Source organism: Podarcis gaigeae (genome assembly GCF_964106915.1).
Source record: "Podarcis gaigeae genome assembly, chromosome: 12".
Lineage (NCBI taxonomy): Eukaryota > Metazoa > Chordata > Lepidosauria > Squamata > Lacertidae > Podarcis > Podarcis gaigeae.
Window position 1 is genome coordinate 29,640,737 of NC_139688.1, and position 20,690 is coordinate 29,661,426.

At 42.4% G+C, this 20,690-nt stretch overlaps 1 protein-coding gene across 3 annotated transcripts in view; it reads right to left on the minus strand.

Moving 5' to 3' along the window:
- COL28A1 (collagen type XXVIII alpha 1 chain) overlaps positions 1-20,690 on the minus strand; it is a 71,032-nt gene that overhangs the window by 41,366 nt on the left and 8,976 nt on the right. For all 3 annotated transcript variants that reach the window (XM_083705228.1, XM_083705229.1, XM_083705230.1), the window contains exons 5-11: positions 18,518-18,574; positions 17,916-17,969; positions 17,654-17,695; positions 16,007-16,033; positions 15,264-15,308; positions 11,141-11,185; positions 7,598-7,651 (exon numbers count right to left, since the gene is read on the minus strand). In XM_083705228.1, coding sequence (XP_083561354.1) covers positions 7,598-7,651; positions 11,141-11,185; positions 15,264-15,308; positions 16,007-16,033; positions 17,654-17,695; positions 17,916-17,969; positions 18,518-18,574 — 324 coding nt within the window. The remainder of the gene's footprint in view (positions 1-7,597; positions 7,652-11,140; positions 11,186-15,263; positions 15,309-16,006; positions 16,034-17,653; positions 17,696-17,915; positions 17,970-18,517; positions 18,575-20,690) is intronic.

Here is a 20,690-nt window from a genome sequence, read left to right on the forward strand (position 1 = left end):
TTCTTCTTCTTGGCTATGTAAGATGCACTTTATTAGTCCCTTTCATGTAACTCCTGGATTGTTTCCAGATTCTCAGCAGCTGCTAATACAATTAACATATATGCACCCATGACATTTTCTGGCATTAAGCTAAAGCCCTAAGGCTGCATGCAATGCCTTTTGTGGGTGGGGTAGGGTGAAGACTGGGGTTTTTCTTATGTAAGCCATTTAAAAAGAAATATCTCCCATTTTATCTGTGTGAGGGAAGGGGCTACATCTGGCAACTTCTGTGCTTCTTCCCTCCCGTACAAAACAAGAATGCTGAGAATCACAAGGTTTCCATTGTGCCTCAGGATGGTCAGGTGTCGAGACAAGGACGTGAACCAAACAGGCAAGGTCAAAGCCAGTGCAAGCAGATTAGACTCTGGGAATCCAGAGGCCACGGCATAGTCAGGGATGAGTTCAGAGTAGCCACTTTTGGCAATACTTAGCATGACTAAGCCGCTTCTGACGAACCAGAGCAGCGCACAGAAACGGTGTTTACCTTCCCGCCAGAGTGGTACCTGTTTATCTACTTGCACTTGATGTGCTTCTGAACTGCTAGGTTGGCAGGAACTGGGACAGAGCAAGGGGAGCTCACCATCACGGGGATTTAAACCGCCAACCTTCTGCAGGTCGGAGCGAAACAATATAAACTTAAAGCTTTTGCAGATGACCTAGTTTTGACACTGCAGGAGCCGGAATCTAGTACGAAAAGAGTGTTACAATTGATTGACAATTTTGGTCGGGTGGCGGGATTTAAGTTAAATAAACAGAAAACTAAGGTGTTGGGGGAAAATTTGACAGATATTGAATCAGAACAGTTTCAGAGAGAAACAGAATTATCATTGGTGAAAAAGGTAAAGTACCTAGGGGTGAACATAACAGCAAAAAATCTGAGTCTGTTTAAGGAAAATTATGAAAAATGCTGGTCTGAAATTAAGAGAGACTTGGACAGTTGGACAAAATTGAAGCTTTCTTTGTTAGGCCGAATTGCTGCTATTAAGATGAATGTATTGCCAAAAATGTTGTTTTTGTTTCAAACACTACAGATTATAGACAAGACGGAATGCTTCCGGAAGTGGCAGAGAGATATTTCTAAATTTGTCTGGCAGGGCAAAAAGCCCAGAATTAAGTTTAAGATACTGACTGACGCAAAGGAAAGAGGGGGCTTTGCCCTGCCAGACTTAAGGTTGTATTATGAAGCCGCAGCTTTCTGCTGGCTAAAAGACTGGCTACTTCTCGAAGACACTGATGTGTTGGATCTGGAAGGGTTTAATAATAATTTTGGTTGGCATGCATACTTATGGTATGACAAAGTTAAGATCAATAAGGCCTTTAAGAACCATATTGTCAGAAAAGCAGTGTTTAATGTCTGGACAAAATATAAAGACTTATTGGAAAATAAAACCCCAAGGTGGCTTTCACCTCTGGAAGCTAAGGCCCGAAAAAGACCCAATATGGAAGCCAATTGGCCAAAATATTGGGAAATATTAGAAAAAGATGGAAATAACTGGAAATTGCAGAGTATGGAAAAAATGAAGGATAAAGTGCGAGACTGGTTACATTACGCTCAGATTAAAGAAGTTTTTAAAAATGACAAAAAGCTAGGGTTCCAGGTGGAGAAATCGAAGTTGGAAACTGAACTGTTAGAACCTAAGACTAAGGTACTTTCAAGAATGTATAACTTGCTGTTGAAATGGAACACACAAGACGAAATGGTTAAATCGGCTATGATAAAGTGGGCACAGGACATTGGGCATAACATTATGTTTGAGGAATGGGAAAGGTTGTGGACCACTGGGCTAAACTTTACTGCATGTAATGCTTTGAAAGAAAATATAATGAAAATGATATACAGATGGTACATGACCCCAGTTAAGCTTGCCAAAATATACCACTCGTCTGACAATAAATGTTGGAAATGTAAAGAAAATGAAGGAACATTCTTTCACCTCTGGTGGACTTGCCCTAAAGTGAAGGCCTTCTGGGAAATGATATATAATGAACTGAAAAAGGTATTTAAGTATACTTTCACTAAGAAACCAGAGGCCTTCCTTCTGGGTATTGTCGGCCAGAAGGTGTCAAAGAAGGACAGAACTTTCTTTATGTATGCAACAACGGCAGCAAGGATACTCATCGCAAAGAACTGGAAAACTCAAGATCTACCCACGCTGGAAGAATGGCAGATGCAGCTGATGGACTATATGCAGCTGGCGGAAATGACTGGCAGAATTCGAGACCTGGGAGAAGAAAGGATTGAAGAAGACTGGAAGAAATTTAAGATTTATTTACAAAATTATTGTAATTTGATGGAATGCTAAGAAGGATGCTTGATTATAAACAATTGGCCATCACTAAATTAGATGAGTATTATTAGACTATATTGTAATGATTGGTTATAAGATTACAAATAAGATGGTAATTTGCTTGAAAAATTTTATGAACAATGTAAGTGCGAGCGGATGACGCGAGGAAATCCAAAGATGTTATGAAATTTTGTAAAGACACAAACAATGCTGTTTTTCATTTTTGTATCTCTTTTATTAAAAAAAACCTAATAAAAATTTTGAAAAAAAAAAACAAAAACCGCCAACCTTCTGAACAGCAAGCCCAAGAGGTTCAGTGGTTTAGACCACAGCACCACCCTTGTCCAGCTAACTATTCCAGAAAATATTTGTTTTAATTGTCTGAGAAAGCCTGGTGGCATAGAAAAGTTTTTAGCAAATGTTTAAAAGTTGGTATAGAAGATGCCTGTTGCATCTATGTTTCAGGTGCACCAGCCCCAGGTTGGCACAGCAGAGAGCTCCAGATTGGGTCCATCACTGGCAGGTGGCCCAACTAATTCTTACCTGTCCCATCCCTCTCCCACCTAACACCATATTTCAGGGGGTTTACTCTGGCTGCTGCAGGTAAAGATGTCACCAGTGGTAGCTTCTGCATCTGCTCACCTGTGCTTCCCCCTCCCCACCTCAATGCCAAACTTGTAAAGCCAAACAGAGGGACACTTCTGCTATATCTTTACCCCCCACTGCTGCAATGGGTTGGGAGTTAGGCTTTTTCTTTTTGTTGTTTAGTCGTTTAGTCGTGTCCGACTCTTCGTGACCCCATGGACCAGAGCACGCCAGGCACTCCTGTCTTCCACTGCCTCCCGCAGTTTGGTCAAACTCATGCTGGTAGCTTTGCGAACACTATCCAGCCATCTCGTCCTCTGTCGTCCCCTTCTCCTTGTGCCCTCCATCTTTCCCAACATCAGGGTCTTTTCCAGGGAGTCTTCTCTTCTCATGAGGAGGGCAAAGTATTGGAGCCTCAGCTTCAGGATCTGTCCTTCCAGTGAGCACTCAGGGCTGATTTCCTTAAGAATGGATAGGTTTGATCTTCTTGCAGTCCATGGGACTCTCAAGAATCTCCTCCAGCACCATAATTCAAAAGCATCAATTCTTCGGCGATCAGCCTTCTTTATGGTCCAGCTTTCACTTCCATATATCACTACAAGGTGATGTCTCTACTTTTTAAGATGCTGTCTAGGTTTGGGGAGTTAGGCTAGCCCTGCCCAAAAATCTGAATTAATTTCATTGCTTCGCAGGATGTATTTTTAGCACAGAATCGAAATTTCCTAGAATATGACTCAGAGGGAACATCCACGGCTATCAATATTGGCTTGTTTCACAAGAATGGAATTCTCTTTCCCCCTTGACAACCTACAAAACTAAACAAATGCCTTCATCAAGTGCTTAAGGAGACCCACAGAAAATTTTGGCAGTGGCAATCCTAAATGCATGCCACATTTGTGTCCCAGTTGGAAAGCCATCGGTAGCTTCTCCATTAATTTTGTCGGAAACCTCTTCCACAGCAGTTGAATTGCTCCACGGGTATTGTCCTGAGAACAGACTTATTATTTATACACTTGGGGAAAGTAGCTGTCCACCATATAAATAACTGCATGACTTTGAATTCATTCATAAGTGTATGGAAACTTTTTTTTTTCTAAAAGGGGGGCACTGAATGATCTTTCTGTAAAGATAACAGACTTTGGAGAGGTTGCTAAGTATCTGTCTGCCATAGTACTCACATGAAAAAGGCACTGACCTTTACAGGCTGAATGGGTATTTATTGAGCTGTAAACAGCCATTCATTTTACTGGGCAAAACTCTTTCTTGGGCAAGTTCATTTACTAGCTGAAGCTCATTTGTCTGAGAACCAAAGGGTGCCAAGATGCAAACTCCACTTTAAAACCCGCTAATTAAAAAATGGGTGGCTTCTGTATCTTTGTATACAGTTTTCAGTGCAGAAGATAAATAACGGAGTTGTTTAATAAAGGAGTTGTAAATAATGACTTGCCAAGGCTTTGCTAAGGATGGAAATGTTTCAGATCCAAATTTACTTTGCAAACACAGAAAGCAAGAGATCTCTCGGGATTTGTCTGCTGAAAATGCATTTATTCATAAAAGCTTTTTTCTATATCTCCCTTCAGCCCATAAAACAACAATGTAACTTAAGAGCAGATTATTGGCAATACTACTCTTTTTAATCAAGTGCTTTAAAGATAAAAAATATACTGTTTCAAGGTAGTGCTTCCACAACAAGGGAGTCATCTCTATTATATTGTTGTTGATGGAGGACACTGACCAATTCTTAAATGGAATTAAGCAGGAAGCAAGTGACATTACAGCTTTTTACATGGTGAAGTCAATACAAGTTAACTTTTCCAGTGATTGGAAATTATTCTGAATGCTCCAGCATGTGTAAAGATCACAACAAACCATGTGCTTTAGAAATGTAGTGAATGTAATCAGTGCCAGATTTATGTATAAGCTAAACAAGCTATAGCTTAGGGTCCCACTTTCTTGGGGCACCCCAAAAAAAATAAAGGAAAAAAACTGGATGCACATTTCCATAATATAAGATAAAAAACAAATAAAATAAAATCTACATACAGCAACAGTGTAAGTAAGTAATGGGCCCCGCCTGCTAGCCTGCTCCCTAAAATATCACTGGTTTGCTCATTTCTATATACAGGGTACCATATAGCATATATGCAACACAAAAAAAACAGCAACAATTTGTTGTTGACAAAGGACAGCTGGATATATAAAGGGCTCCATTACCTTCAGTAGCTTAGGGCCTCATCAAACCTAAATGTAGCCCTGAATGTAATTCAGAACAGCTTTGATAATTCCCAAAATTTTAGATAAACCTACCCCCCCCAAAAAAAAAAACCCAACTGCTTAAAAATATATAAAAAACCTGCACACAGAAACTGGCCCTGAGTTACAGTTATTCACATTTGGTACATGCAGTCAATTGATCTCCCTTCTCTGTGATACAATATCTCAGAAATGCCTTTTTGATCATCACTTTGTTCTCCAAGGGTGGCTTCTAAAGAAGTTATTAGGGAGAGATTCAAAACTGCTAAACACACCTTTAAATCACATGGTTTGGATTCTTGGGATTTTCTTTCAACTAACTGCAGCTGTGGCATCCCCCGACCTGGATCGTGATCACAGCACAGGGAGGGGTTTATCTACTAGTGCCAATAACGGCTATATTTGAAATTCAGTTGGCAGTTTCAGAGGGGAGGATTTTGTTGGGGCTGTGGCAGGGAGAGAAAATTACATTTTCTCCCTGACCCCACCCCCACCCTAACACTTGGTTCTAAGGCAGCTGAAGCCTTGTCCTTGGAGGCTATTTGCAAAATATGCATGGTAACTGCATTCACACAATTAACATCACGTCTAACTTGCCCTGTATGTACAAAAGGCAAATAAATGTGTCAGAGCCAAGAAATAAGTTTAAAAACAACAACAGTTAATCTCCACTTCTCCCTCTTCTCATTAAGGTAGCTAGTACTACTGGCACAATAGAGCATGTTGAATTTTTCAACTTTCAGATTCCAAAAACGAGCGATGCTGAAAAGCTGTATCATAACTTGGGGATTCAGAAGACATTTTGGTTAAATTTAGTTTTGCTTGGTGTATAACTATATAAAGATAAATGCCTTTTTATATCTTACAATGCAACTTCAAATAATTTTAAACTTGTCCTATTTATAAAAAAGTGGGGGGGGGAATGTAACAAAATAATGTTGTATGCTTAGTAGGATATGTTCTATGCAGAGAAACCTAAAAATTTATCGCATTACCTGACATTTTCATAAAATTTAAATTCTTTGGTTTTTCCGAGACCAAGTTTATGTGCTTTTTAATCAAATGTAGATTTGCCAAGCTAAATGTTGTCCAGTCACAAAAATGATAGCAGGTTTGAATTCACTACATTGAAAAGCGTATTTTAAAGACCCCTCAATGAAGAAGTTTGCAAAAATTAAGTTTCACCCCCTAAAATGAAACCCGCTACTGGTGCAATGAGCGGGAGACAGGTTGTTGGTGTGTCACAGCATCACAGACGATTGGCCAATGAGACGCAAGGGCAATTGGTGATGCTGAAGCTACCTTGGATGGGGCTATTCCAAGGCATCAGCTAGAACCCAAGGGCTAAGGCTGGTCACCACACACCCAGGTTGTGGGTATGGCCCTCCAGAATGGCTTGTGCCAGGCTGGCCCCCTAATCCCCAAGCAAATCCCTTCTAGTCCCCCATCCAGGAGAGCTGGAGGCAAGGGCCATCAGTTGGGCAGCCTTATAGCAGGCTCTTTGCCCTATGCTATCATGACCGCAACCAATAAAAGTTGTGGTTTTTTTCCCCTCCCCTCCTGTCTGCACGTGGTCTCTGCTCCCCAAAACTCACATCAAATCAATATTATAATCAAAATACATTCTGTTTCGGAAAAGCTTAAGATTCTGATAACGTGTGGGATTTATTCTCTCCCCCCCCCTTTTTTTGTGTCTGCTGAGATGGCACAGTAGCGATCTGTACGAAAGACAGCAAACAAAGAACGAGAAAATTCAAGGCAAGGAAAAAGCCTGTGTGAGGCCAAGATTCCAGCATCTTTTACGGTCACAAATACTTTCCACATATAGCAGTTCCTCTGTATCTTCAAATGTTCTGGTTGCCTCAGAAACAAGGCCAGGATGTTTCACATAATGAACGCCCACATACAGTGTAATAGAGGCCGCATTCATGAAAACTCCCGCGTCTTGACAGTGAAGTGCAAAATAGTATTGTTAAACTAGTCCTGGCATTTATAAATATTTAGCTATTCAATGTTCAAAGAGACCCAAGTAGCACAATAAATATATTGATACATGCTGGCATGCCAATGATTGGCAATTACGGGGCATGGGGGAAATACACAGAGTTGTATCTAGGGATGGCAGAATGTGCCACTTTTAACAAACCCAAGTCCTCATGAAAATCCATCAGCATTTTGGTGTGAATTTCTCCTAATATACGCATCTTCACACTCAAGTTTGTCTAATATACCAGAGCAGTTTTCCCTTATATGATACATTTTTTGTGCACATTGCTTGGTGAGAGAACTGCATGGCACACTTCAGAGAAGTGCAAATTTCAAAAAATGCTTCAAGTCATGCACATATTGGATGCACCTAAAACTGTCACAGCCTGTACTCCCACTCTGCAACATTCTGTTGCCAATCCCACTTGCAAAAGGGTACATCTTACCTTATTTCCTTGAATGCCTTTTGGACCAGGCTCACCTGGAGGGCCACTGATTCCCTTTAGAAAGATAAAGAAAGGAGAATTTTGACTTTAACCAATAAGCATGTTATGCATAACCACAGGCACAGTCTCAGTAATAAACACAAATACTGTAAATATGTGTGTGGATCCTTGCAATAAGAGAGAATTCATAACTGTGTATATTCATTTTCATTGTAAAACTTTTTTATTCCCTTGCTCTAAGTTCAGGGGAACTTTCCAGCTGACTCTGACCTTCTTCTTTGGTGATCACTTATAGCCACGTAAGATTGCCTTTCATGAATACAGTCTCAACAGTGAGTCCGTAAGTGACTGTGGAGGCCAATTCTGGATCCACACATCTTTCCACAGTGGGGACATAGGTTTCTGGGTGGGAGTTGATCACGGTGAGGGCTTGCCAAACGTGCCTTCCTTTTAGTTCATTTCTTCCTTTCGTCCAGAGTTTGTGCTTCTTCAAAGTCCATGATGCCTTTGGTAGAGGCTATTCTCCAATTGGAGTGCTCACAGGCCAGTGGTCTACACACTGATAGTACCTTTCAATACAGACCCCCAAACTTCCTATTACATTTGAGATGAAATAAATATAATATAAAATGGGGGTAATTATAATAAGAATAAGAATAGTATCCAGAGCCAATTAACCCCAGGAGTTCAATGTGAATTTGAAGGAATTACTGGAATCTGGCTAAAAACCATTCAGCTTCTTGGAATATTTTATTACTATCTTCTTGTCTTATTGACATCCTGAAGGATTTCAAGTGAGTAGGAGCCAATAACATGCGATCAGTTAAGAAGCCAGAGCAAAATAATATTACAGTCAAGGCAATACTAAGATGTGTACATGCAGAAATGTATAGAATATATATGAACCCTCTCCTCTATCTCTAAAGACATGAGCTCAAAGATTTCAGTATTTACAGAAGAAAACTGTGTATGTACATTGTCAGAAATGTTCTTGTCAGTCAGAACTATCCTGTGAGCGGGGAGAGAATCAGATTCTGGGGTGAAATATCGGTTTGTGGGAGGAGACTTCTCATGGCTTAACATCAACAAGTGCAGTCTCAGAATGAGCTGCCGTACAAATGTCCAGGAAGACATTTCCAGGAAGAATATAGGGTGTTCAGACATTACATTCAACAAGTATACAATGTGGATATACAGTAGTTCAGCTGTACAGATACGCTAAAGTACACAAGCCTTGCTATGATTCTGTAATTTAAATTTCAGTGGTATTTCAGGGACATAGCTATACAACAATGCTATAAGAAGAACTCATCAAACTTTCCGGGAAATCCCTGCTTAAGTCTTGCCTGACGTTATCACTGGTGCTGTTCAGTAGCAGTCTGATTTTCTACCATGGGAACTCCTCTGGATCACAACAAAACATTTATGGAGAAATACTAGACATTTTTCTACTGGAAGAAAAGCTGAAGAATTGGCAAGGGAGGGGGTTCAGCAGTTCCACTGAGAAGTCAAAAATGTTCTCACAGTTCTACTTTAAGCTCAGCACTGTAGCTGCAGAACAGGACACTGTGACAAGGAGGAGATTGATAGCAGGTTCCCCTTGAGAATGACAGCTTTTAAAAATAAGCACACAGAAGGAAAGCTGTACATTTCATGAACAGAACAGCACAAAGTTCTCCACTGCTTGAGTTCCTCGGATACAAAGGATATGCTGCCACTGAGCCATATAAGAACATAAGATGCCTGCTGGAATAAAGGCCCAGCATCTGGTTTCTTAGCAACAGCCAATCAAGTGCCTCCAGGAAGCCCACAAGCAGGGTGTGAAGGCAATGGCCCTCTCCTGCTGTTTCCCGTATCTGGTATTCAGATATATATCTTCAGATATAAATAAGTTTTATCTATTTTTATTGCTTGCCTTTATATCCCATCCATCACTTTGATGATTCCATGGTAGGTGCCAATGGGTTATATCTCCCCAAGTGTTACTCAAAGTAAACCCATTGTAATCAATGTGTCTATTTAATTAATTTCAGTGTGTCTGCTTTGTCTTAGTCAAATTTAAACCAATTTAAAAAGCTACTAACAGTGTTTGTGGGACAGAAACACACCCAGAGAATGTATACTCAAACACAATGTAGAACAGCAGTCAACAGCCATTGACAAGACCTTCCCCCACAAAAGTACAGCAACAATAACCAAAATCATTCCAGTAGCATTACAGCAGCAGATATAGCCAACAGAATTTCTCCCATCAGTTTTCACTAAAAGCCTGGGAGAATAAAAACGCTTTTAATTGATGGACATAGATGCCATCAACCACATTCCAGAAGGGAAGGAGCCCCACGGTGCTGTCATGGAAATGATCATATCTTGGATCATCACACAATGTGCCTCACTCAATGACACAATATGGTTTTTTTTTTTGTTACAGCTATAGAGTCATATAAGAACACCACGACACTGGATTTTTTATTGTTTCTCTCCTTCTCCCCCCCCAAACTCTACTTTTCCAGCTGTAGAAGCCATGCTGATTTGTCTTCAGCATGACTTGTTCTTCTCATATTTACTTATTATTGCGGGAGAGGGGGGTGAACTTTAACAATTGCTTCCAAGAAATGTGGTTAGGCCAGGCACAGGCAAACTCAGCCCTCCAGATGTTTTGGGACTACAACTCTCATCATCCCTAGCTAACAGGACCAGTGGTCAGGGATGATGGGAGTTGTAGTCCCAAAATATCTGGAGGCCGAATTTGCCTATGCCTGGGTTAGGCTGACAGGTCTATAATCTCCTGGCTCTGCTCCGCCTAACTTTTATAAACTGGTGTTTATCTGCCTATCTTACAGTCTTCTGGTAAGGAGGCCCACTGTGGCGCTAAGTTGCATATTTTTGTTAGTTGATCAATAATTTTGGTTTCGAGTTTTCAAAGAGCTCTTGGGCATAAGTCATCTGGCCCTGGTGACTTACTAATTTTTAATTGTCCACTGACTTCATCCCCTTTCTATTCAAGTTAGTTCTGAGACAGAGCAGGGAATACCAGCAAGCAACAACTGATGCATACACAGACAAGACAGTGAGGTGATAAATGTACAGAGGCTGCATCTCTTCAGGCTTTGGAGAGGGAGGAACTCACATAAAGGGCAATTCAGTCATGTATCTTGAAATGTAGAGCCGGCTCTACCATTCAGCAGAATGTAGTGGCAGATGATGCCGGGCAGGCAGTAGTAGTGAACTGTTGTAGGACAGACCTGTGTGTACAGTGATGTGTGTGTGTGTGTGATGTTGGAAGACAGAATTGGGTGTGCTGCCCTCAGGTGTGGTGGAAGATGCTGTTCCATCACAAGTGTTCAACTGCTATCAGTCCAGTCATATTTTGCACATGGAACAGGAAAAGGTGCCAGCTAGTTCTGCTGAAGTATAGCCCGGGCACAAATTGACCACCTCTAGCCAAAGAAATCCACACATCACAAGCCAAATGTGCCCTGGAGTTGAATAATGCAAACGAATAATAATCTTCACATAGAATTAGGTTGTAAACAAACTTACCTGAGGTCCTCTCGGTCCCTTTGGGCCAAAAGGGCCTTCTAGCCCCTGTTTAAATAAAACAAAAATAGAAAGATTAATTGCAAATTCTGATTCAGCCAAGGCTCACTAAAACACTTCTTAGCTCTCTCCCCGCAGCTGTGGTTGCTGTTATCTGTACATATAGGTGTTAGGCAGATTTGCCTAAATTTCCCCTTTACTGGTTGCTCCTCCATGCTCTGTCCATTTCAGATCTCTGACCTGAAACTAGGGTTTGTCAGTGGGCTACCACAGCCTTGGCCAACCTAGTCATCTCCAGATGGTTTGCACTACAACTCCTCTCTGCCCCAGGGATGGATAGGAGTTGCAGTCCAAACCATCTGGTGGGCACTAAGTTGGCAAAGGCTGGTCCAGTAGATCTATGTTGGGAAATATTCAGCGTCATGTAGCACACTGCACTCAAAATATAAGCAGCTTTAGCTGAATGTGCAAAGGGGGAAACAGGACCATGGTAGCAAATCCCAAACCCATTCCCTGTACAGTTGCACACGCTAAGGTTCTCAAAATGTAGCTGGTGAGGCTGCTGTTTTTTGTTTTTGTTTTTTGCAGGGTTCCTCATCTCATGTACAAAGCCTGCACAACATTGTACATGGCATAGGCTGTGAAAGGACCTACAAGAGCAATTCTGCTCCTCCCCATCTCCATTGTACCCCTGTTTGTTGTCATCTGAGCAGGGCAAGTATTCCTGGGGATTGTTACTCTCTAAGAAGGGAAGGAAGGGGAAAACAAAGACTGCTCAGCACCCTTAGGAAGTTAAAAATCTCAAAGTTTCTGGGAGGAAGCCATGACGATTTAAAACAGATCAATCGCAAAACATATTTTGAACAGACGTCAATATAAGCTTCTCTCTTTTTAAGTTGCTATTCAGACCATGCAAGATCATTTTCTTTCTCCTAGCAATAATGCCTTGGTTAGGAAATGGAGTCTCTGACAATGAGAAAGTGTATCTGGATGGCTGGGATACCGGTCTGCAGCAGAGAAGAGGAAAGGAAGCAGGGCTTTTCAAAGAAGCCACCTCCATCCACGAAATGTCACCTGGCAGCGGTCATTCCATCAGCCTGTCCAAGGGAGAAGGAAGGGGAGCAGGACCCGCCACCCACCCTGCTGAGAGACCAGCAGCTTTTGGCTCCTGTTTTTCTCCAGCTGTTTCTATTTGATCTGGTCATTAGAAGAAAAAACACAACTCTGAATGGTAGCCAATTAAATCCCACCCAGAGCAGACTCATCGAAATGAATGAACCGGAGTTTGTCACAACCATTAACCTCCATGGGTCTACTCTTGTGTATGGCTAATGACTAACAAGTTATAAAGTCAATCATTCATATCTAAGAACTAATGCTGGAGTTTGCTATTTTTTCTTTTTCCTCTCATTCCCCTTTTCTTTCATGTCACATCTTTTAAATGGAAAGTCCGATTACAGGGACCATCTTATCGCTCAGCTTCTCAGGGAGCTTTCTTGGACTGAAAAGGAGGATAAAAATGCTCCCAGACAAGCACATGTTTTCTTCCATCCTAAAATCAATCATTTTCTAGGCTAAAGGAGGGGAGGGATGGGGGCCGGGATGGAACTCTGTGGTCAAAATATGTGCCCTTCTCTCTTGGGAGCATCCATCTCGTCCTTAGCTTTAGCCCCAGCTGCTTGCTATCACAAGTGGTCCCCTTTGAACTTGTGAGCCGTTGGGCGGGAGGAGTGGGCTCCGGCATTAAGGAAGCAAAACCAGCAATGGAAATAATTACAGCTAAGCTTGGCCTCTGTAGACTTGTGCACACAATCCACATCCAACCTGAATTGAAACAGCCAGCAGTTATTTGCATTTTCAGCTAATATAAAAGCTGTACCCTCCGCTGACTGCCCTTTAGGGAAACCCAGAATTCTGGGCAGTGGGAAACACCAGTAAACACTGATGAATACTATGCAATAAATCTCCCTCATTTCTTTCTCTTTTTTTACATTTTGTTGGGACACCCAACAGTACAGTCAATTATACTGCTGTGCTGATCTTTCCAGATCATAAATGTACTCCAGAATATTAGTGCTGTGTGTCCCAATCTTTTGCTCTGTGCTTCTGCTGTGTGTTCTCCGTGTCTGCTCATTTTCCACTGGCATGATTGCTGCCTCTTATTCTTCTTTCTTTCTTTTAAAAAAAACTTCCTCATTCATTTTTGGCAATGCCGCTTCATCTCCTGTTGTAAGTGGGAATCCTGTGGGTGATGAGAACTTTGGCCTGTTCAGAAGTTTCTGCAAGTGCTTAATCCATTATGGCCTTTTAATCCTTTACAGATGTTCAATGCCTTCTCCTTCCTTGCCCTCAGTAAAAACAACAACTAAAATGCTATTTCCTTACATTTCTACAATCTTGACATATGGTCTTTATGTCCATTTCCCCCCCCCTTTCCATTTAAACTGCCAGCTGCTAACTAATTTTCTTTTAACTTCACACATGTGTACATTTCACATCCTCCCTTACAACGTCTTCACCTGCTACCCGTGTAAACTGACATTGCTGTATGGAGCTATAAGAACTAAGAATCTTACAGTTCACATGGATTCCTTCTTAGCAAATTAAAATAATTAAGCACTAGTTTTCTCTCTCGTCAACCACAAAAACCAGATTGAGCAAACAAAACAGGCCAATCAAATTTGAGTCTGGATCAAGGATGAGGAACCTGTGGCCCTCCAGATGCTGTTGGACTAGAACTCCTATCATCCCTGCAGATTGGCTACGCTGTTTGAGGGCTGGCAGAAGAGCAGCAACATCTGCAAAGCCACAGTTCATTCTCAATTCAGGCTGAATTTGAATTGTTTTATATTTATACTGGATGTACTGATTTTTGGGTTGCCCAATTCCGGCTCATTGTTGTGACCCATAAGTGAAGTAGTAACTTGGACATTAGGTTGGAGGTTACAGTGTCACCGGCCTAGGAGATGGACCAGGTTCCTGGCTTCAGGCCTGATGCTAGTGACTGGTGAAGCACTGAACCAGAGGCTACAGGCCTGATCAAACAAACCCCATGACACCAGGACCTGAGAAACTGAGCACCTTCCTCACAACTTCAATGGTGTAGGTGGGAGCACTCCAAGGAGGAGGTCTTGTCTTCAGCAAGTTAGCCCTAGTTCTCCAAAAGAGGGCAGAGTATCTATTTAAGAAATTTATATACCTCATGTTTCTTACAGCAACAAAAAAAGCCTACAAAATTTAAAACATAGGGTGGTATTCAATTATTTTTTGCTCAGAGGACACTCACTGAAAATAACAGACCTGACTGCACTATATATTTAAAGCACTGTGATACCACTTCAACAGTCATGGCTTCCTCCAAAGCATCATGAAATCTGTAGTTTGTTAAGGATGCTGAGAGTTGTTAGGAGGCCCCTATTCCCTTCACAAAGCTACCATTCCCTGGAACTGATTGTTAAACTACTTGTTGACTTGAGTCCATGAGAGACCACTAATGGTGCTTCCCTCAAGTGGTTTAGTGATCCACTTGGAGCATATAGAGCAAAGTGGTCCTTAAGGTATAGGAGTTTAAGAAAGGTGGACTGGAAACAGTGACTAAAAAGGCCCCAGTTCACTTTCTGTCTGAGTTGGAGCAAGTTGCTCACCAGGAGCTCTCTGTGGTGCTGCAACAACCAACCTGCTTTGCTTCCTTGCGCCCCTTGAGCTCCTCCATGGGGCAGAACATGACACTCTTCTATTTATGTATGTTTGCTAAGCACCTTTATTTTATAGGCCACTTCAAATCTAGAGCGGTATGGAAATTCTCAATCAGGCCAAGGAAAGCCTGTTCAGGCAGCAGAATCTCAAAGCAACCCATAGAGGTCTGAAACAGTGTGACTATTGCCACGGTGTTCCCAGAGAATCAAACTGGTACACTTTGACTGATTGGATCCATTTCTCTTGATGAAACGCTTTCAAGTTAACAATTAACTAGCCTTCCACCAACACCGGTAGGTTGAATGAGAACAGTTATAATTGCCTTTTGCCATTTTAAGAAAAACACTCTTTGCATTTTCACACAATGTTCTGAACAGAATTTTGACACAGCTTGTATGTATGTGTATGGCAAGTTGCTTATGGTACTTACTCTGTCTCCCTTTAGTCCTGGTGTTCCGCATTCCCCTCTCTCACCCTGCAAAAAGTATATATTATTGGCATGATTTCATGGTGATGATTCATTCAAATTTGTTTTTGTATAGGAAGTTGAAGTGTCACATTCTCTGGTTATTCTGACAATCTAGATCAGGGTTGGGAACCTGTGGCTCTAGACTACAAGTCCCATCACCCCAGACCACTGACTATGCTGGGTGGGGCTGACTGGAGTTGTAGTTCAGCAATGCCTGGAAGACCAGAGGTTTGCTGCCCCTGATCTAAATTATCAAAATTTCAATCTGCCTGCCCTGTGCTGATAGGGTCATTCTGCAGCTTAGTTGCTAAGTGGCACTGAATTTAGTCATATATGGCTGGAGTCAGGGGTTTCCTGCTACTGTTCTGTTCTTGTTAAAGAGAGAGAATTAAGTTGTTCTGAAGTTTCCTGACCGCTGTGTCCTCTAAGCCTTCTATTCTACTAGTCCTTACCAGCCTCTTTCAGTCCAGAGCAGGATCCTAAAGAACACAATACTAATACTCTGAAGAAGCTTACATTGCAAAAGACTCTATCTTGTGAAACTTTATGGACTGTATTCATATCTCTTCCTTCTTTCATCTGGTTCTATTAATATGATTCTTTTACAACTCGTCCCCTATATTTTTAATGCATTGTCTTTGTAGACATCTAATTATAAACTGCTTAATATGGCAATATAAGTAAGCATTTGTGCACCATCTCACCTTGTCTCCCTTATAACCAGCACCTCCCTATTGAAAGAACAAAATAAAGTTATTTTAACATGACTAATTCAATATCAAGAATATGATAAATAGATATGCTATTTAATCAGCATGGAGGGCTGAGTAACAACCTGGTTGGAGAAAGAATGAAATGCCATCCTTTGAAGAATTGTGTGTGTGTGTGTGTGTGTGAGAGAGAGAGAGAGAGAGAGAGAGAGAGAGAGAGAGAGAGAATAAGATGCTTCTGATCTTCACACAGAGCTCTCTCCATTCATTTAATTGGAAGAAGGCAGTATTCATGTGCAAAGAAATGAATTAACAAATTGGCTCCCTTCATTAAAATGCAGACAGAAAGGAAGTGTTAGCATTAGTGTTTCCACATGCAAGGTAAAGGTAAAGGTAAAGGTACCCCTGCCCGTACGGGCCAGTCTTGACAGACTCTGGGGTTGTGCGCCCATCTCACTCAAGAGGCCAGGGGCCAGCGCTGTCCGGAGACACTTCTGGGTCACGTGGCCAGCGTGACATCGCTGCTCTGGCGAGCCAGAGCCGCACACGGAAACGCCGTTTACCTTCCCGCTGGTAAGCGGTCCCTATTTATCTACTTGCACCCGGAGGTGCTTTCGAACTGCTAGGTTGGCAGGCGCTGGGACCGAGCAGCGGGAGCGCACCCCGCCGCAGGGATTCGAACCGCGACCTTTCGATCGGCAAGTCCTAGGCGCTGAGGCTTTAACCCACAGCGCCACCTGCGAGACAGGCTGCAAGACAGGCTGCTATTTCTATAGGATATTGAGGCAATGGTTATACATCACATATAGAAGCAGTCTTCCAAAGATTTCAAAATCCATCAACTCTTGGAGGCGTCGTTTGAAGACCCATTGTTTCAGTACCACTGGCAACGTGATTTACACTGTGATTGTAGACCTCGCTATATACTATGATTAATATCCTCGCCATTACATTTACGACCTACCATTCTTCCAAGCAGGTCAAGGCAGTTGACACGGTTCTCCCAACGCCGTGAAGTAGGTAAGGAAGATAGAGAGACTGGCCAAAGATTACCCAGTGAACTTCATGGCTGAGTGGGGGTTTGAAACTGAGTCTCTCCAGTCATAGTCCAGCAATCTGACCAGTGAAGCTGGTTCATCTGGGCAAATGAAACACTGCTCCACCAATCTCAGTCTGCCTTTAGCCAGCCCCTTCTGCCTTTCTTCTTAGGTAGTACCAGCCCAGGGAAAAGAACTACCTATCAGCTTCCTCCTCCTCCTTAGTCTCCTCATTGCCCCTATAGAACTCAGCAGTGAGGAAGACAAAACTGTCTCTTCCCACCATTTGCTCTGTCTCTAACCTACTGAGGGGCTCCCTGCCTTCTGTCCTACCAGCTGTGGTTAGACACAACTCCACCTTGATCTTTCTTAGCCTTGGGCAGCGCAGCTAAGTCTTGCATAGGCTGCTGTGACATCTGAGATGATAAGTTAAAGGCGGCAAAAGGAGCTACGGTGATGGCTCTGCTTGCAAAGTCCCACTGTGACGAAACAGCGTATCAAAACAGAGGACAGCTAGAGAGGAGACAGATTAAAGAACAGGGCCTGTGAGAAAGCAGAAACACACTTCACACTGAATTATTGGAAATAGCAATAATTCACGTACCTCTGCACCTTTTTCTCCAGGCTCTCCTTTCTCAGCCTCACCCTGGAAAAAAAGGTAGAAGCCAGTGAAAATATTTGGAAATATTATTTCCTTTTATACTACACTTACACCCAACTTTGACCATAGTCTTGTTAAAAAATATAACAGTCAAGGCCAGGGCATTTTTCTTCAACTGGAACTTGCTGGAACTCAGTTCTAGCACCTCTCAGGGAGGCCCCATTGCAATTGTAAGAGAACAAGGGAGGCGTTTGTGGTGATTTACCTTTTCTCCTTTAGTTCCTCGATCACCTTTATCTCCTCTGCCACCATGACCACCCTTGAGGGGACAAGGAGAGAGAAATATCATTAATAGAGTATATACCGTACCCTCTTTGTTTGCCAGGACATAGAATTGCATAAAGGTTGCACATCCCAATTTCTGTGAATCGATGTAATTTTAGAAACCATTACTGGTACTGAAATGCTATGCATGGCTCCAAAGTGGGGGAAAGTGTGACCAGGGGACCTGTGTCCATGCTCAGACAGCTGTCCAGGTCCTAAATGTTGATGGATAACTACAAGGTCCCTGCTTTCTCTCCCTTCCTACAGTTCTTTATCTTTAAACCACATTTGGACTGGACAGTCTGTCAAACAGAGAACTCCTCAAAATAGAGGACTGTACCCTGTAAAGCAGAAAACATGGTCAGCCTAACTTAACCTGGTGCTTTTTGTACTTTCTTCTTGAGTGAACAATTCCTCCTTCTTTTCCTTCAGGCACACTTAAACATATTATATTCTCCTTTAAGCTTTTATGTGTGGTAGTTTGCTTCTATAAACTATAAGCAGGAAATCTGAAGGTTCCTACAGCCCATCAAATATACTCACAGGTGGTCCTGGAGGTCCTCGGTCTCCCTTCTCGCATTCACAGCTCTTTTGCTCACACTACAGGTTCAACAGAAACAGCAATGTTATAATTTCACCGTTCCAACTATGAAAGTAATTGTCCCAAATTGTCCCAGGATACTAGTGGTTCATTAATCTGGTGAAAACCTGATACTATCCACCAGAAATGGAGAACTGGAGTTAAGTCTCATCTCCAACGTAATGCTGGACTTTGGTGGCTCCCATAATCAGAAAGAAGTTCTTACTGGACCCCAGGAGAAGGGAAGTGTCTTGTCTATTATATTATGTAGAGCTCTGGTGCCTGCACAAAGTCAGGCTCAGCACAAGGCCATACAGAAAGTGCCTGCCCTTCTCCTTAGCCTGGAACTTAAGAAGAAGAGTGTGATCTCCAGCTTGTCCTCACTCTTGGCTTCAGAGCCACTTGGAAACAGTGAAAGGTCTTGCTTCTTCTGAGTGCCTCTGAAGCTAAGGGTAGCATCGAAGTTGAACCCTGGTCCTTATGGGAACGCACAAAAGTTAAGTGGCAATCACCCACAAAGACTGGCTACATGAGGCCCACAAAAGTGTGTTGGGTATGGTATAGCTATGGGTATCACAGTGTCCATGCACCAGGCAGTTAAATGCAATTACAATTTTTCAGAGACTGACTAGATGTCATGGCAACACAACCCATGTGCCACATTGTAGGTAGTGCAGATTTCCATTGAAGTCTGGGGCAAGTTAAAGCCCAGCAGGGCTAGACAGGAGACATTTACTTGATGTGATCTTCTCTCAAAATACTGCCCCCCCCCCCAAAAAAAATATTTTTTTTTCAGATGACTATCAAAACCCCACTGGGAGAAAACTGGCTGAGAAGAATTTAACACGCATACCACACTACTGCCCACCTTACAGAGCAATCCACACCCCTTCTCCCACTTGATAGGAAATTGGTAGATCACCTGGATCCATGACATCTAGCTCAGCTCTCAACATGCAAAACTCATGCGCAGGCAAAACGCACATGTGCTTTTATCATCCTGCATCTTGCCTGGTTACAAAGAAGTGCTTCCCCTGTGGGAAGTTTTGTCGCATCCAAAGTGGCCTTGATTCCCCAATGGAATGAAATCTTTTCTATTCCCTTCCCTTGCAACTTCCCTTTCATGCCTCTGTTGGCTTCTTGCTTCTGAGAACAAGTCACTCCGATTCCCACCCCTGCATCTGCTCCTCTGGTCCCACAGGCCCAGGCAGCCACCTTGAAAAGGAGGAATGCTCCTGACCTTTAGTCCTTGCACAGCTGCTTGGGCCTCTCAGAGAAAAAAAAACACTTCCATGCTGTTTTTGTTTAATCTATTCCTCTTAAAGAGATAAAAGCTGCATACACACCATACATTTAAAGAACATTTTCCTCTCCCTCCACCCGCGAGGAATCCTGGGAAATGTGGGTCAATCAATCCCTCTTCACAGCAAACTCTCGGAACTGTAGCTCTGGGAGAGGAATAGATACTCCCTAACCACTCTCAGCACCCTGAACAAACTACAACTCCCAGAATTCTTTGGGGGAAGCCATGACTGTTTAAAGTGGCATCATAGCACTTTAAATGTATGGTGTGGATGTGGGCTATATTTTACTCACAGCAGACCCATCGAAGTTAATTAACATGCCTAAGTTAGGTCCCTTCCTTTCAGTAAATTCTACGTAAAGCTTATTTTGTTAAGGGTGCTGGGAACTGTTGCTCTGTGAGAGGTAAAAACTACAGGTCCTGGGATTCTGTGTGGTGTGTGTGGAATGTGCTTTAAATATATGGTGTATACACAGCAAAAGATAACATGGGGGGAGGAGAGGAATTCCATGTTTATGCTGATCTGTGGATGATCCTCGGGGTCCTTTCCAATACCACAGTTCTATGATCTCAACTACATTGCTTGACTGCTCTTACAACAATTCACTTGTCCCAGTACGCAAGGAGGAGAAACACACAAAGTGGAAATGGAAATGGTATAAATGATGGACAAAGGCAGAGGTTTTTAAACTGTGGCTGCCAACCTTGCGCCCAGAAATCTCCACGCAGTTGCAATTGGAACCACACCAGCAGCAAAATGCGCCTGGCACCTGGCAAATTTCTAACAACGCATGTGCCTTTCAGTGGAATGGCACTATTGGGTTGTGTTGGTT